This window comes from Grus americana, chromosome 5, assembly GCF_028858705.1.
Source record: "Grus americana isolate bGruAme1 chromosome 5, bGruAme1.mat, whole genome shotgun sequence".
Classification (NCBI taxonomy): domain Eukaryota; kingdom Metazoa; phylum Chordata; class Aves; order Gruiformes; family Gruidae; genus Grus; species Grus americana.
Window position 1 is genome coordinate 65,243,470 of NC_072856.1, and position 15,766 is coordinate 65,259,235.

Genomic DNA, 15,766 nt, shown 5'->3' on the forward strand with positions numbered 1-15,766 from the left:
CCATGTGTTGGGGCAATCCCAAGCACAACTACAAGCTGGGCGGAGAATAGATTGAAAGCAGCCCTGAGGAGAAGGACATGGGAGTGTTGGTGGATGAGAAGCTCAACATGAGCCAGCAATATACGCTCAGAGCCCAGAAAGCCAACCATATGCTGGGCTGCATCAAAAGCAGTGTGGCCAACAGGTTGAGGGAGGTGATTCTGCCCCTCTACTCTTGTGAGACCCCACCTGGAGTATTGCGTCCGTCTCTGGGGTCCCCAGTACAAGAAGGACATAGACCTGTTGGAGCGAGTCCAGAGAAGGCCACGATGATGATCCAAGGGCTGGAGCACCTCTGCTATGAAGACAGGCTGAGAGAGTTGGGGCTGTTCAGCCTGGAGAAGAGAAGGCTCTGGGGAAACCTTAGAGCAGCCTTCCAGTACCTACTGGTACCTAAAGGGGCCTACAAGAAAGCTGGAGAGGGACTGGTTACAAGGGCATGTGGTGATAGGAGAAGGGGTGATGGCTTTAAACTAAAAGAGGGTAGATTTAGATTAGATGTAAGGAAGAAATTCTTCCCTGTGAGGGTGGTGAGACACTGGAACAGGTTGCCAAGAGAGGCTGTGGATGCCCCATCCCTGGAAGTGTTCAAGGCCAGGTTGGATGGGGCTTTGGGCAACCTGGGCTAGTGGAAGGTGTCCCTGCCCATGGCAGGGAGTTGGAACTAGATGGACTTTAAGGTCCCTTCCAACCCAGGCCATTCTATGATTCTATGATAGGTGTGGGAAAACACAGGAATAAGGGGACAAATGGGGCTGGCTGCATGTAAACGAGCAGCTGGTCAGCATGCTTGCCTGCCTTGCCCTGTGCCAGATCAGTGCAGTCTGTCCTGTGTCCTCACTAACCTCCACCTCCAACTATTTTCCTGAGCAAGGGGCTTTCCAGGGGTTGCATGTCCAGGTGCTGGAGCTGGGGAAGGTAAGGACCCAGGGCCAGGTCCTGAGTAGACTGAGTGTCTAACGCCAGATACAAGAGAGATCCACACTCTGTGTGTTTATGCCTGTGTATATACACCTATACACACACGTTATCTATTTGTACATACAAGCACACGTATGTCCCAGACCTCCATCCTGAATTGCCAAGAGAGGGGAACAGGATCAGCACGTTGGTGCTGCCACCCATGTGTACATATATGTATGTATGTATGTCTAGCATACGCGCGTGTGTGTGTGCCTATTGGCAATGCACGCTCAGTCTCGCTGCTGGCTGGGGCTGGGAGCAGGCAGCTGCCACAGCCTTGCCTCTATCAGGCTGCCATTGCTAACAATTAGCATTTCAACTCTTCAGTATCTATTAAATATGTATCTTCTAGTAGCAAAGGTAAAACCCTAGGAAAAGGAAATGCCTCGACAGGGTCCTGAAGCCTTTTTGCACTGTCTACCAGGGAAGAAAAAAAAAGACAAAAAGAAAAGGAAAAGAAAAAGGATATTTCACACAAATACTTATTCTCTTCAGTTCTAACAGAATTAAGTTTTCATAAGAAAAGGAGTGTGGGGGAAGACAACAATAAGTTATTTTCCTGTATAGCATTTTATGCACATTTTTCATGAATCTGAAGCCTCTTTCACAACAATAACTTTGCTTTCTCTTGACGTCTTAAATACCCCTGCCACTCCAGAGGTTGATTTTATGCTTCCACATTGTGTTTGCCTTGCACATTTTTAAGAATGCTGCCTGTGTGGTCACAGGCCAAACATATGTTCCACTTGGAACATTTTTGGTATCGTGGTTAAAATAGATCCCATTGCCAAAAATAAAAGATAAAAGCAATCCAGGAGAAAGATGAAAAAATATTAATAACTATAATTCACATATAAAAAATTTAACATTGCAGTACTTTTTTGTTAGTTCATAAACTGATTTCTTACATAGCTTTCCTATTTAATTTTATAAAATAAAGCTTTTTTGTGCGAACAGAAGAAAGTTGTCCGAATAGATTTAACTCCTCCCGTCCAATAACATAAGGTAATTTTGAAACTAAAAATTAATAAACTATTTCCCCACTTTTGACAGGTACACCACCCCTTTAGGACTGTTTGAACTAACTGATAATGTTAAATGACAAATTCATTTCAAAAACAAATCTACCATACTGACCTGTAGGCTATAGAGTTAATGTTTCATCTACATTCTAATCCTGGGATCAAGAGCACATAGAATAGGTAAAAAGAATAAATTTTGAGGTAGATTTTACTATGCGCACAGAAGCTTGAGGAAAAAGCACTTCAAGAGAAATACGAGCCAACAACAGCAATTTCAAGCTCCCGGTATTTACTGAGCCCTAAATGCAGCAGGAGGTGGAAGGTGCCATCCTCCACAGTGGCAAGATACTACACAACAGTTGGGTGGCAGCATCTGGCTTCCTTTAGAGGCAGCCCTTCCCAGCTACCATCGAGTTCCTGCTTGTGCTCGTCATCTGGAGAAGTGAAATACAGCCTGGATCACCAACCTTGAGTGTTTGTTGGCCCTCATTCTGACTGGCAAGATGTCAGCAAAGGACTTACTACATAAAAAAATTAAACTGTAAAAGACTATCTGCAATAAACCCATGTTATCATAATCCAGAAACAACGATGTTGTTGAACGTGCACAGACACACTAACAAGGCATCCAGCAAAACAAAATCTTGTCGACTCTTAAAATGATCCATGAGATAAATAGTACATCTTGTACACATATAACGCACATGCACTGCTTGCCTTTTTTTTTTTAGTTATATCATTTTTGACGGAAATGCAATATTTTGCTAAAGCATTTTATGACCTCAAGAACATATACAAATTGCTCTAAATGTTTTTAAAAGGGAACTCTCAGAAAATACTTTCACATGATAAAACATAGGTCACCTTACTTAAAATCTGTAAGAGCATCTCATATATGCATTATATTTAGACCTTCAAATTGTGAAATCTAAGTGCTATAATCAGTACTGATTTTAAAGTACTACTTCTATTTCTAATGGATTCTAACACATCCAAATGAAATCTAAATTTATCTTTTTATTGTAACTCTTCAAAGGTCCTTTACTTAATAATACACCGTAATTTATAATATTGTTTATAGCACTGTAAACAGTTCACTATTGATCACAATGTGTATTATTAAAGTTGCTAGTAAAGCAAACTAATTTTTTAAATTGTGTTTTCAGTTATAAGACAATGATATAAAGGAAATATAAAAATGTTTAAAAGGAAAGGACACCTTTGCAATGTAATTACCTCCATGACATCAGAAACACTGACGAAATTAGTTCCCGGAAACTTTATGTCTTCCTCCTCACTAGGTATATCTTCTGGACTCTTATAAAGACAGACTGAAATTGTTAGGTATTTCATATTGGGTGGAAAAAAATGCATTAGCAGAAAAACTTCATGACACAAATGCAATTAAATCATCACTCATTGTCAATAGCATGAATCCAGAAAAAAATGCTTTACCCACTTTAAGAGTTAGGAAGAATCTCTTTGCATAGGATAAAGATAAGAGAACCCTTTCTTGCATGCTGACAACTAAAATCTGCTGTTACCCAATCTAATGGAATACCTCAGCATCAAAAGTTCTAGGGCAACACTAGTAACTCTTACTAAAACATCAGTAAGACAAAATATTGTAAAACATAGCACACAAGAGTCTAGAAGTGTCTTAAACAACTTATGTGCAATTTCTACAGTGTTGTTTAATAACATCATTTTTTAAATAATAATTGCTATTTTAGTCCACGGTCTCTGTCTTTTTCAGTGAATACCTTGACCACAGGACTCTGGAGGACCTAACTCCTTAAGTCAGAATAGCAGCTAACACACAGGGTAAACAGAAGGTACAATAATTATACAGAAATCATCACTGCATCACTGTGCCTTCACACTGTCCAGTCTCTGCAATGCACAAGACAGAAGTCCACAGGAAGAAATAATATGCTATCCTGTAAACATGTGCCCTAGTTTACAACTTTGTCATTCAGCATGCAGCAGTTAACCTTTTAGTTGTACAAAACCTTTCATTACTGCTCAGATTAGATTAAAAACACTTCTGAAAAGTTCTATGGAGAGAGAATAGAGCAGACTGGCCAGCTCCACACACACCAGGCTACCAGTCAAGAGGCTGCGGCATACATGCCACTCATCACTCAAGTACAGCCAAGGAGCAGACAGAGGAATGAAGAACATCCTCAGCCTTCATGCCATGACACTGAAGCCAGTATAAATAAGACAGATATTTGCCAAAAAGGGATTCCAACTCTTAACAGGACAGAGAGGCACTGTTTTTCTTAGGGTTTTGCTATGGTGATTATTTAATCTTGGAAGAACAGCATCTTGCTGCAATTTTTCATTTCCTTAAACAAATACCTCACATTATAAATTCTTCAGAATGATTACTCCATTTTTCCTGGAACTGTCTAATTTCTCTAACTAAAACAAGATCATGAGATAACTTTGTAATAATTTAACATATTTTCTTTTTTAACAAATTTGAATCCACAGACATTTAGACCAATCAATACCTGTATTACAGCATCGACGGGAGGAAGTGCAGGTTCAGAGCCTGGAAGAACGTGGTTTACACTCACACTGTCACTTGAAACACTATCAATATCTACATTTGGTAACACCTAGGACAGAAAAAAAGCACGAAGCTGAAAACCTATGTATTGACTCGGCTACTATCATTGAACTTTTCAGATTCTCTCTCCTACTTGCTACTGAGCCACTAAACTTCAGTGACCTCCTTTTCTCATACCTGTATCTGATAATTACTTGGTCCTGAAAAACAAAATATTGTAATGTCCAAAAACTAACCCCAGAAGTATTCACCTCTTTTCTTGCAGTATCTGATTTCTCCTGTTCTCTAATTTCCTGATACTTGGCTTTGCATGTGACAAAATGTGACTATACCCATAACTAGCAGATGTGTGTTTGACTTGCAATTCCTTCACACTATGTTGGTCTACAAGCCAACTGTGTAGGCTGGTTATTGGTTTCATGTTGTCATACGTCTGATAAGGTAAAACAAAGAGATAATTGTATGACAATATAGTTTGTAATAAAGGCATGTCCACTACAGCATCAAAACGTTTTTCTTTTCTTTCTTTTTTTTTTTTTTTTTTTAAGAACAAAGATTTAAATGCTTGCTTAATTCTTTGGGGGAAGAAACGAATAAAAAAACCACCTTAAACATTTAAGAACTGTGTGAAATAACAGCAAAATGCATGTGGGTGGAAAACAGTGATACAGAAAGGGAACAAGCAACATACTCTACCTCTACTTAACTTTGAGTTCCATGAATCATTTGTATCTGAAAGGTGTGTGTAGGAGTGTGTATATTCTCAACAATTTGAATCCAAAATAATGGACGTGTAAGAAACATTACCTTCCTTGACAACAGACTCATGTAAAAAAATATTTAAAAAACCCCTACCCTCTAAGTAAGGACTGCAATGGTTGATTAATCACGAGTGAAATTCTTGGGTTGACTATCATGCTTGAAACATAAATCTTAAAGGCTAAAGCATTCATCCAAGAAAACTGACATTTATTTTAATACTTTTTTTTATTCAAAGTTTAATCTGGCTCAAAAATCTCATTAAAAAAAAAAAAAGAAAATGTGACACAGAACTATTTTACAAACAGTCTGCATAGGTGACTTATGGAAGAAGTAGTTTTCTATTTTGGTTAAATAATAAAGATATTTGTTAAAATATGAATAAAAATATTAGCATAGCATGACAGCTTTTTGGTCCCCCCTTTCTATATGTTTCTAATGCTTAATGAAAACCATCTGCTGATGTCAAAGTAAGTTACTGATGGATAAGACTGTCTTTAGTTAGCACTTATTAGAATAAACACACAAATAATCATCACTCTTGACACGTACCTGCACAGACAGTTGAGGTGGATCCTTTTTCTCTGATCTCATCTCTATTACAGCTATGTTTGGTTTTTTTATCTCAACCGGTGATTTTTGTGACACTTGAGGAAGAGAGGTTGTAACTGTAACAGGGTGTGGTTTACCTATAACTAGTCCAGCAGGCTGCAATGAGATGTCGCTAACTTGGGTTTGACCTATGGACAGTTTAAAAATAATTAAAAGATTTATATAAATCTCCAAAGTCATTAAATTAATAAATTAATTAAAATTAAATTCTGGGTGTCCGTGTTTCACGTGAGACAGACTGACATCTCGCGTGCAATTACAGACCAATTTAAAAGTCCTCTATTAACACTAGCTAAAGCTTCACCAGGTAATTTTAAGGCTTTCCCAGCAGAAACTGTAAACTCAACACTGCCATTTTTTTAAATCATTCACTTTTCTTGACTACGGTGACACCTACTGCCAAAAATGAGAATAACTACATTGTGTTTGCCCTTCAAAAATTACATACCATGCTTCTCCACCTCACATTTTCTTAACCATATTCAAAATATTATTACACTTAGTGTAGCATCATATAAATTTTTGTTTGAGACACCCTTATTTTAAAATAATTATCTTCTTTAAATGCCAATACTAACCCTTCCTGAAACAAGGCCTGTAAAAAGGTTCTATTGAAGGTCCAAAAATACAGGACATGACAATGAATTTAGTGTGTTTCACACAATCCTACTGAAATATTTGGGCCGAAGTCATCATAAATGTTGAATACAAGGGCCAATGATTCAGTTCCTGCCTACATGGATACCAAACTTCAAGCCAGAACAAGAACCCTAGAAATGGAAAGCGTACCCAAGAGGGTACGTACAGTTAAGCAAATAATTGCTCTGTCAGAGTGTCGCCAGACATGAAGAATGAGGAGAACCAGAACATTTTAAACTGTTCTCCCATGTAGATTTCCCATGAGAAGGGCAGCTACAAATCTCATGGGTCAGAGCGAATCACTGACTTAAGAAAGATGTAAGTGGTATTTCCGTGAAGTAGCAGTAATTAACCTTCACATGTCCCTTCTACGGGTTATTTGCTCTTACCCAGTGGAATAGCCATAGGAATTAGGTGGCCTTCAAGCGGACCGCAGACAGCAGGAACATCTCTACTTGGACTAAAGAGATACTGATTTTCTTGGGCAAGTGCATATAAAGGATGCTGTTTCTTAGGGCTGGTTACCATCTTCTGTGTGCGAGAACAAGTCTGTGTTCTTACTGACTTTACCTTTGTACCTGAAACAAGAGCAGACAAACCACATATCATCAACACATGAACAAACCCACTCTGCTACATTAAGCCCTTCTACTGAAACAATTATAAATTTTTGCTGTGGGATGGAGGGAGCAAGAGAGGGAGCCAAGAAGGGTGGAATCGAAAAGTGCTGTTACATGTCTCAGTATTTATAGCAATGAAGGAGTTAAAATTACTATTTTTGAGCATCTGAATCTAGCAAATAAAGGCACAGAAATACAAAGAAAAGGACACAAAGATGGTAGTGGGCTGGAATGAAACATGCAATTTAGCCGCTAAGAAGAAACTTGTGCTTTAGGTTTGAAATACAGCATTAGAACAGCACTACTACTACTACTTCTATTTTGTAGGCATTAGGAAAATGAACCTGGAAAGAATCACGTTGGTAAACAACTCCGTATCTTGATTACAGCTGAAAAATGTCATCTTACTCCTCTGTTGTTTCTACCCATCGCCCTTCCTGTACTAATGGCCAGCTAACACGTGGCAACAAGCACTTTTTAGCTCTGTTCACATTTAACAGCTTCCTAAGAAACTGAAGAAGTCAATGATTGTAAAATTTAGGGACAATAAAGATTGATAATGTGACTTTTAACAACTGCAGACAAGCAAGTAAGGCAATTCGCTCAAGAAGTGGTATTTTTGTACACACAAATTATGGGTTCTAAGCCTTGAAACAAGAACTGCAAGTCGTAACTCTTCAATGAGAAAATACAGGTCAGAAATAAGTGTCTCTGGAAAAGGCCTTAAGGTCATGTTGGATAAGCAATGAAATGAGAAATCACAATACAATGCTGTGGTCAAAAGGATAAATGTAATCCTCAGATGTCTCAACAGGATGTCAGTGAGGTGGAGCAGAAGACTTCCATACATGATAATACTGTATTCAGTTCTACTTCTGTATCTCTGTAAATATTAAAATAGATTGGACATTAAAAGCCTTTTTTTTTTATTTTAAGGAAAATTACCTGGAAACTGAAGTAGCAGTAAACTGAAGCCAAAACCGCTATAAATCAGATATTAAATTTGAAACATCCCATTTACTTTTGAACCATAAGGTATCTAGCCATGGGGAGATGTAATTAAGGGCAGAATTTCTGATGTCTTTAAATGATGAGCACGTGCCTTTCTGCAAAGCATAGGTTAGCCAGAAAAACTGTTCTTTAGTCAAAGACAAATTACTGGACTCAGTAACATAAATAGATACAGTTCAGTGGCTTGTGATTTAGAAGAGGTCATATCACATGATCTCACAGTCGGTCCCCCCCCCCGGCCTTGAACTTTTGAGTAAAAGCAGAAATTGGCAACATATCTGTAATACCGCCAACTTGTAAAAACAAGGTTCTCACAGTAAGAATGATTAAGTACTGTATACACACAGCACCTCATTTTAATTGCTTTCAACTTTTCATTTCCCCCTGAAAAGTTTATTTGCACTGGGCAGAAACTTAGCATTTAATTAAACTTAGCTTTAAAAAACCTAGTGTTTTACGTATATTTATCAGTTCAAATTATGCAAGAAAACAACTCCAACTTTTTTTTTTAAGAAATGCTCTCTTACTCATAAAAGTGTTAGTTGGATTTTTTTCCTAACTTCCCATAAGAAACCAAGCATTAGTCACTATAGTTTATTTGCAAAGAAAATGGTTGAGCAAGTTATAAAATGACTGAAAAGAGACTCTCCAGATGGCCATTTCAGTCTTAAATAAACATCCTTATTCTAACTCTAATTTAAAACAAGCTCAGTGGACTAGTCTAACAAAATAGAGTCATTTAATAAGTCTGGATTTTCCAGCCAATCAAACCCAAGGCCAACAACTTCCAAGTCTTTATCACCTGGTACATTAAGGCCAGGAAGGGAATCTGTGAGTGCAGATCCGTGAAGGAAAGAACTGACCATGCCTAATGTGAGCAAGATTTCTTTCTTTTTTTTTTTTTTTTAAAGAACCTGGTGCTTTAAAGTGCTCATTCAACTTTGTTTCATTTTATTTATACTCCTACTAAAGAGGAGTACAGATCTGTTTCTAATTTTATTATTTATACTTTCCTGCCATAACAGCATCTTAGCAGCCCTCAAAAATATTTAACTATTTTATCTTCATGAGACCCAGGTGAAACACAGAAGTATTACTTTTCCATTTTATTGGTAAGATGTAGGAAAGCATAAAGTGTCTTGCAAGACCAATTGTCTTGTAAGAAGAGTCAAAGACATGTAATGCCAGTATCAAACAAAAGCTGACCTCAGTCTAAAGCCATTAAAATCAGAAAACTGGGAAGTAGGACACATATTCATTGCAGTGCTATTCTTTTAAGCAACATGCAAAAAAATCCGTGCTCTTCCTTTCTTCCCTCAGATAAGAACACAAGGGGGTGACTTACTTTATTTACTGTCAAGATAGAGACAAAACCATAACTTTCTGTAACTGCAGTCTGATGTGAAATAAAGAAACGAACTTTATGGAGGCTTTATTATTGCAAACACACATGTTGCTGTACGCCTGTAGTATGACTTAATGACTTGGAAGAGAATTGCTTTGGGTAAAGGCTATCCAGAGTTCATTCTGTTTTCAGGCAAATAGATTTTAAACTGTATTTGTCACATGCAGGAGTTCTGGAAGATTGAATATAGCATGGATCCAGTACACAGTTTTCTCCCTCATTTCTATTTGCCTCCAACAGAAAACAAGCTAAAGCACAGGAGCAACTGCATACAACGAGTACCTTTACATTTCACTGACACTACTGAATTAAACACATTAACAGTAGAAAACAGTTAGTATCAAATGATCAAACGACCTACTTCTTAAAATTAGATTGGGGGGGCACCTTTTCTGCCTCTTTACAAGGCGTTGTTTCTGGAATGAAGAAACTGGCTTCCCTGGAAAGGTTGTGACCTTCTATAAAGGACAAGAGCCCAATAAATATAGAAGAAAAATGTAATTTAGGACTCAGCAAAAGCAGAACTGCTGATTAAATATTTTTAAAGAAGTGTCTGTTCTCAATCCAAATCTTAGAGGTCACTGATCATTGTTATTGCTACACTAAGTGCTTACTAGCACACATTTTATTAAAAAAAATCTGTACAGAATAAACTAAATTACAGGTGTGCAGCATAGCCAGTAGTCTAAAGGAGTGATATATCATGCTGGTCCTTCAAATAAGTATACTGGCTTTTCTCACAAATAAAGAAGTGGTTCAAAAGAGGTCAAATAAAAAAAAAAAAACCAAGCAACAAGACCAGCATTTTTCATATACCAAGTTCTTATCTTTTTAAAATAAAGTGAGTTTTGAAAAGTCTTCTAGATTTTTGTCAGGACTATAACCCACATTTTCCAGGAAGGTTATGAGAATTGCAAATACTTTCTACCAATAACACTTTCTTCATGGATCACAGCTGGCTCCAGAGCACTGGTAAGAAAGTGTCAGGAAATGGCATAAAGACTATGCTAAGCTTAACAATAGATTCTTGTAGTATTTTGAGGATCTGCCACTGTGGATATACATTACAATGTAAACCCCCCCCCCCCAACCCAAAACAGCAGTGCTTGTCTTCAAAGACTTATATCCATTTTATGCCATACATTTTAATGGCCTAAAAACATGGTCTCATCAAGTGACTGCCTTCTCACATTAAACTCTTATATTTCATACAGAATATAATTTTTTGACAGTTATAATAAAAACTCGGACACCATTTTTTTAAACATGACAGTTAAGATTGCATCAAGTATATTTTCCCTGCATGGGTAAGTGCAAGAAGCGTAGAGGGAAGCCAACGAATATTTTTTCATTGATGCTCATCCTATTAACTCGATTGTGCCCACTATCACTTTAACTGCCTCTTACACTTAACATGCTCTTATCTCTTATCTTGTAATTTGCTTACTCTCTCCTGCAGTGACAAGAAAAAGAAGCCCTTGTTGTTGTGGTTTTTTACCTGCACTCCACTGCAGCTTTCTCCTCTTGAATTTTCCAATCCCCATCATTTTTTATTGGTTTCTTGCCATGTTCTTCACTTCCTTACAATGTGTAAAACAACTTCTAATGAAAGGAACTGGTATCTTGACTAAACTCTTTTCTGCACAGATATGGGGAAGGATGAGGAGTTCCTCCATAGCTTCAATCATAATTAAAACAGCAAAGTACAACCACTTTGGAAATTTGACTAAATTTCATCCTTCGTGACAAGCATTTCTAGTTATTACAAGTAACTGTAGTAACAACATCTAAATCTCCCCATAATCCTACACATTAGGGGTTTTGGCAGATCAATTAAAGATTAATCTTAGTTTCTGTATTAAGAATCAGTAAGTTTTGAAAAGATAAACAGGAAATAAAAAAGATCAAATTGGAAAATATAGATCTAAAATACACTATTTCAAACTGTTAATAAGCTGTGAAAGACAACAAAAATTACCAAGAAAATTCCAAGAACATAACAACTGTAAGAAAATGTAGAGCAAAAGGCTACCGAAATAGAGAAAAATAGGAACTTATGTTCTTCTGCAAACCCACTTCAAATACAATCCTACACTTTCTGTATCTCCAGCATAAGCACCTAGGCAAGCACTAAACTGGCCTATTCTTAAAACCACTCATTTTTAAAACAGAAACAAGACAAAGTGTGCCTTTGAACAGCATTTGTTTTCCCATAGAAGTTCCACAAGGATGGATATATGTGTATGTTTTAATCCTGACTGAAAGTGGCTTTCCATAGCTTTCACAGCAGTGCCACATACACTCACATTGCTTGTTTCATATAAATATGTTGGTTGGTACTTCTCTTTTTTCCTTCCTTTTTCTTTACTTCTCTTTGAGAGACTACTTTGAAAGAATTGCCACTACTGACAGGGTGGGCTGATTTAAAACTAGAGCGTGTTACAAATTTACTTTACTTCAGAACAGGGAAAATAATCCATTCTGATCAAGATTTGTCTTTGTACCTTATAATTATTTCCTTAAAGAAGGTCATGTTGATTAACATGACTTTCAATGAATGGATGAATTTCACTAGACCAAACATTACTGTCTACTAACTCAGGTAAGTCTAGATAAATTTTATCTTATATCGGATATCACAGCTTCCCTTTTTAATTATTATTTTACACATTTTTAATAGGTTTAAAAATCAGAATCTTCTGATCTTAACACTTTGCCTACAAAACTAATGAATGCAATTCCTTATTAATCAACTAATAATCTTTATCAATCAACTAAATAATTGTAACAAGTTAGCACAAAAAAAAAGTTAATAGTCCACATTTAGTCCACCCTGACCTGACTAACAAGAGAAGGGTTACCTGCACTTAGTGAACTGAACCAATGCTTCTGATTAACATCTTTCAATATTTTCAAGTTAACAGTTGTCATCTTCACACCCATCAATTTAAATTTTCATATTTCAATTCATGTATTAGAGGTGGGAAAAGAAATATCTTAATTCCTTAATTTTTCAAATCTCAGTAGACTTCTTAATTCTGAATGAATCAATCATTTGAATGACATGACTGGATAAACCCAACACAAAGAAGACATCTCAGTAACCTTTATAAAAAGCCAAGTTAGATTTTCAACACACTAAGCTTTCAAGTGCTTATGTCGTTACTTCCAGCAATTCAGCTCTTTAAGAGTTGGGCAACAATAAATATATACTAACATGTTGATTGAATTTAGAAATAAGTATGAATTTGACAATCTAGAATAAGTGACATATACACTAAGCAAATCTGAAAACCTACTGGTATTTTTTAGTTTTGAAAAGAGCATCTTTTAACCCTACTGCAGTTGCTTAAGCTTTAAATTGAAAAGCAGGTGAACTACGATTAAAGTTTCATTTATACAAAGAATTTCTAGTAGAAAAACTGGGAAGGAACACCTTGCTCACATCAAAGAATTACTTACCTCTAACACACTCTATCACCTTTGGTCTTTGAAGTTTAGATTTGGGAGAGGGAGAGTTGAATCTCAGATATGGTGCTTTTTTAAGCGTGCTACGATGGCCCTGGTAAATTGGTTTCCCATAAACTTGGCACAGATAGTCTTCATTTTGTACCACTGCACTTCCATTCACAGGTCCCTGACACACACAAAATAAAAATGGCTTATAATTCTTCATGTGTGAAAATTTGAACACATCAGTAGTGTTGCAAGAGTCAAGAGAAAAAAAAAGTAAGAAGTTCTGTAACAAACAGTATACATTGAAAGCACACGTGAAGATATGGATACAGAATACCTCAAAGAAGCTTATTAACAGCTGAATAAAAGAGCAGGTACTGGGTAAGACAAATTAGTAACACGACAATGAATTCTACGTTGCTGTACACACTCAGCTTAGGCTTCCACAGCACATGAAAACAAGGACAATTCTGACAATAGAGCTATCGCTTTAATTTAAAATTACAGTTGCACATACAAACAATTTTTTATGTGAATACTGCAATCTACAGCATAGCAGTCGTTACCAAAAAAGAAACCAACTACTTGGGAACCCACATCTGCCCTTTTTTCTTTCCTCTGCAAACTTTCAGAAGAAAAGTAAGTTCTAACCCTCTGTTTGCTTGTTTTATCTTCTGCTGGCTTCTGCAATGGCTTAGCTGCAGAAAAAGGCTTCTTTGTTGAGCATCCTTGGATTTTTTGACTTTTAGCTTTAATTTCTTTATTGGTCTTCATAGCCTTGATGTTTTGGGCTCTCTTGATCCATGGGACCTTTTGATCATGTTTAATTTGTTCTGAATCATGTCTTGCCATTTCAGCCTAAAGATAAAACATAAACGTAATAAAAGGAGATTTTATCTTCAAGGCTATCAGAAGAGCCTGTGGATAACTTTGAAGTTCTGAGAAATGGCCTGTTTTTCATGTTAGCCAGCAACTGTGACCAGTGATTTTCATTAAACAACTGAAGTTTGAAAAAAGAGGTATTTTATTATAGCATACTACATGCTAGTAATAATCAGCAGTTTTCTCATGTTTTCAAGTTGTGAGTGAATCATGTTTAACTATTGACATGAAAGATCGATGTAAGGTGGAAAAATATAACACAAAAACCTGAACTCATTTTTTCCAGCCATACCTGGATTTCTACACTGATTGCCTTAATCCACTCATCCACAGTCTTCCTGATACGAATCTCTTCCAAGAGATCTCTGAAATAGAAGAAAGAACTATTATAGGTCACTGCTTCTTAAATTGCAGAGATTTGTTCCTGGGAAAGTAGTGACCTATAAACACTAGAAAAAGAGAAACCCAGATCACAGAGACAGTAAGATTATGTACCTCTACAGTCTCCGAGAGGGACGAAGCATACCCTATCCGAGTTTCCCAAACGTAAATCTGTTCTTACACTGCCGCCTACAAACCCCACGCTCCATTGGTACGTACTAACAGTATTACAAACATCTACGAATAAGTGGCAGCCAAGTGTCAGTTCCTATTTTGATCAAAAACTGAAAAAACAAGGCAACAAAAATATTCCAACTCAAAAGACAAAAAGCAGATGACAAAAATTACTACTTCCTCTAGAAGATAACGTTAGCAGGTATTATGCCTGAAAAAAGTCATGAACAGTTTAAGTTATATTTTAATAGGAAAACTTTCATTATAATTCAAGCAGGAGTATTTAACACAACTAACGAAGCAGAAGTTCAAAAGCCAAAGATCTCCCATAGGATGACTAAATCTGTAACATTTACAGGCTTATGAAGACTCTCCTGTTCTGAATGATGAAATAACTCTTTAATTTTCCTATTAATGCAAGTTTGTCTATAAAAATCTAAAGGCCCCCTTGTCATGACAGCACAGCAGTTCATCCAGATGATAAAGTCTCAGAATTCAGATTTACCAAGAAGTAACAGGTACTTGTCAAAAAATTCAATTCACAGCAGGAAGGTCAAAAAACATTTGAAGTTCAAGAGAATCATCTAATGATTGCTAAGAAGAATCAGTAACACTTCTTGCAGGGAAGTGCACTAGTTCTTCAATGCATGGAATTAAAAAAATGGAGAGAGAGGTGATAAAAGGCGAGCACATACAATAAGTAGTGACACAAAGTGTTGAATTATAGGGTCTAACCTGTTTGTAGTCAAGGCGTTAATAAAAGTATACATGGCATCTCCATCTTTTGCGCGAATAACAGCTTCCAAATTTTCTTCAAGAACTTTTTTATTGTTTTGAACTCCTCGCAAAATCCTTTCAGCATCCCTCAGTATAGATTTTGGCACTTTAACATTTTGAAGGATGGATGGTTTATTGAGCTGATGATCTATTTGAAGATCAGGTGCAACAGTAGGGTTTTTTGACTAAAATTGAAACAGAACCATTAGTTTTTAATTATAGATGGTAATTTCAATTTTCTACACACTGATCAGAATTCCTATTAATCTATTATCAAATCAAGGCCCAGCATATGAAATATCATCCATGTGTACCATCATCAACTTCAATTACTCAAGAACATTCAGTATGCTGCAAATATATTTAAAAGACAAGCAAATGGAAAGACATCCAAAGATCTCAAATGCTAAATGATGTAATGTATGAGAAGCAATGCTAATGAAGCAAA

The 15,766-nt window shown here is 36.6% G+C and overlaps 1 protein-coding gene across 9 annotated transcripts in view; it reads right to left on the reverse strand.

Annotated features, from left to right (window-relative positions):
- Positions 1-15,766, reverse strand: part of KIAA0586 (KIAA0586 ortholog) — an 86,383-nt gene that overhangs the window by 58,118 nt on the left and 12,499 nt on the right. For all 9 annotated transcript variants that reach the window (XR_008577384.1, XM_054827646.1, XM_054827648.1 and 6 more), the window contains exons 12-19: positions 15,277-15,503; positions 14,279-14,351; positions 13,756-13,962; positions 13,111-13,285; positions 7,002-7,190; positions 5,914-6,101; positions 4,544-4,651; positions 3,261-3,341 (exon numbers count right to left, since the gene is read on the reverse strand). Coding sequence is in view for 8 of the 9 variants with exons in the window: in XM_054827646.1 (XP_054683621.1) it covers positions 3,261-3,341; positions 4,544-4,651; positions 5,914-6,101; positions 7,002-7,190; positions 13,111-13,285; positions 13,756-13,962; positions 14,279-14,351; positions 15,277-15,503 (1,248 nt within the window). In the remaining variant the exon portion in view is untranslated. The remainder of the gene's footprint in view (positions 1-3,260; positions 3,342-4,543; positions 4,652-5,913; positions 6,102-7,001; positions 7,191-13,110; positions 13,286-13,755; positions 13,963-14,278; positions 14,352-15,276; positions 15,504-15,766) is intronic.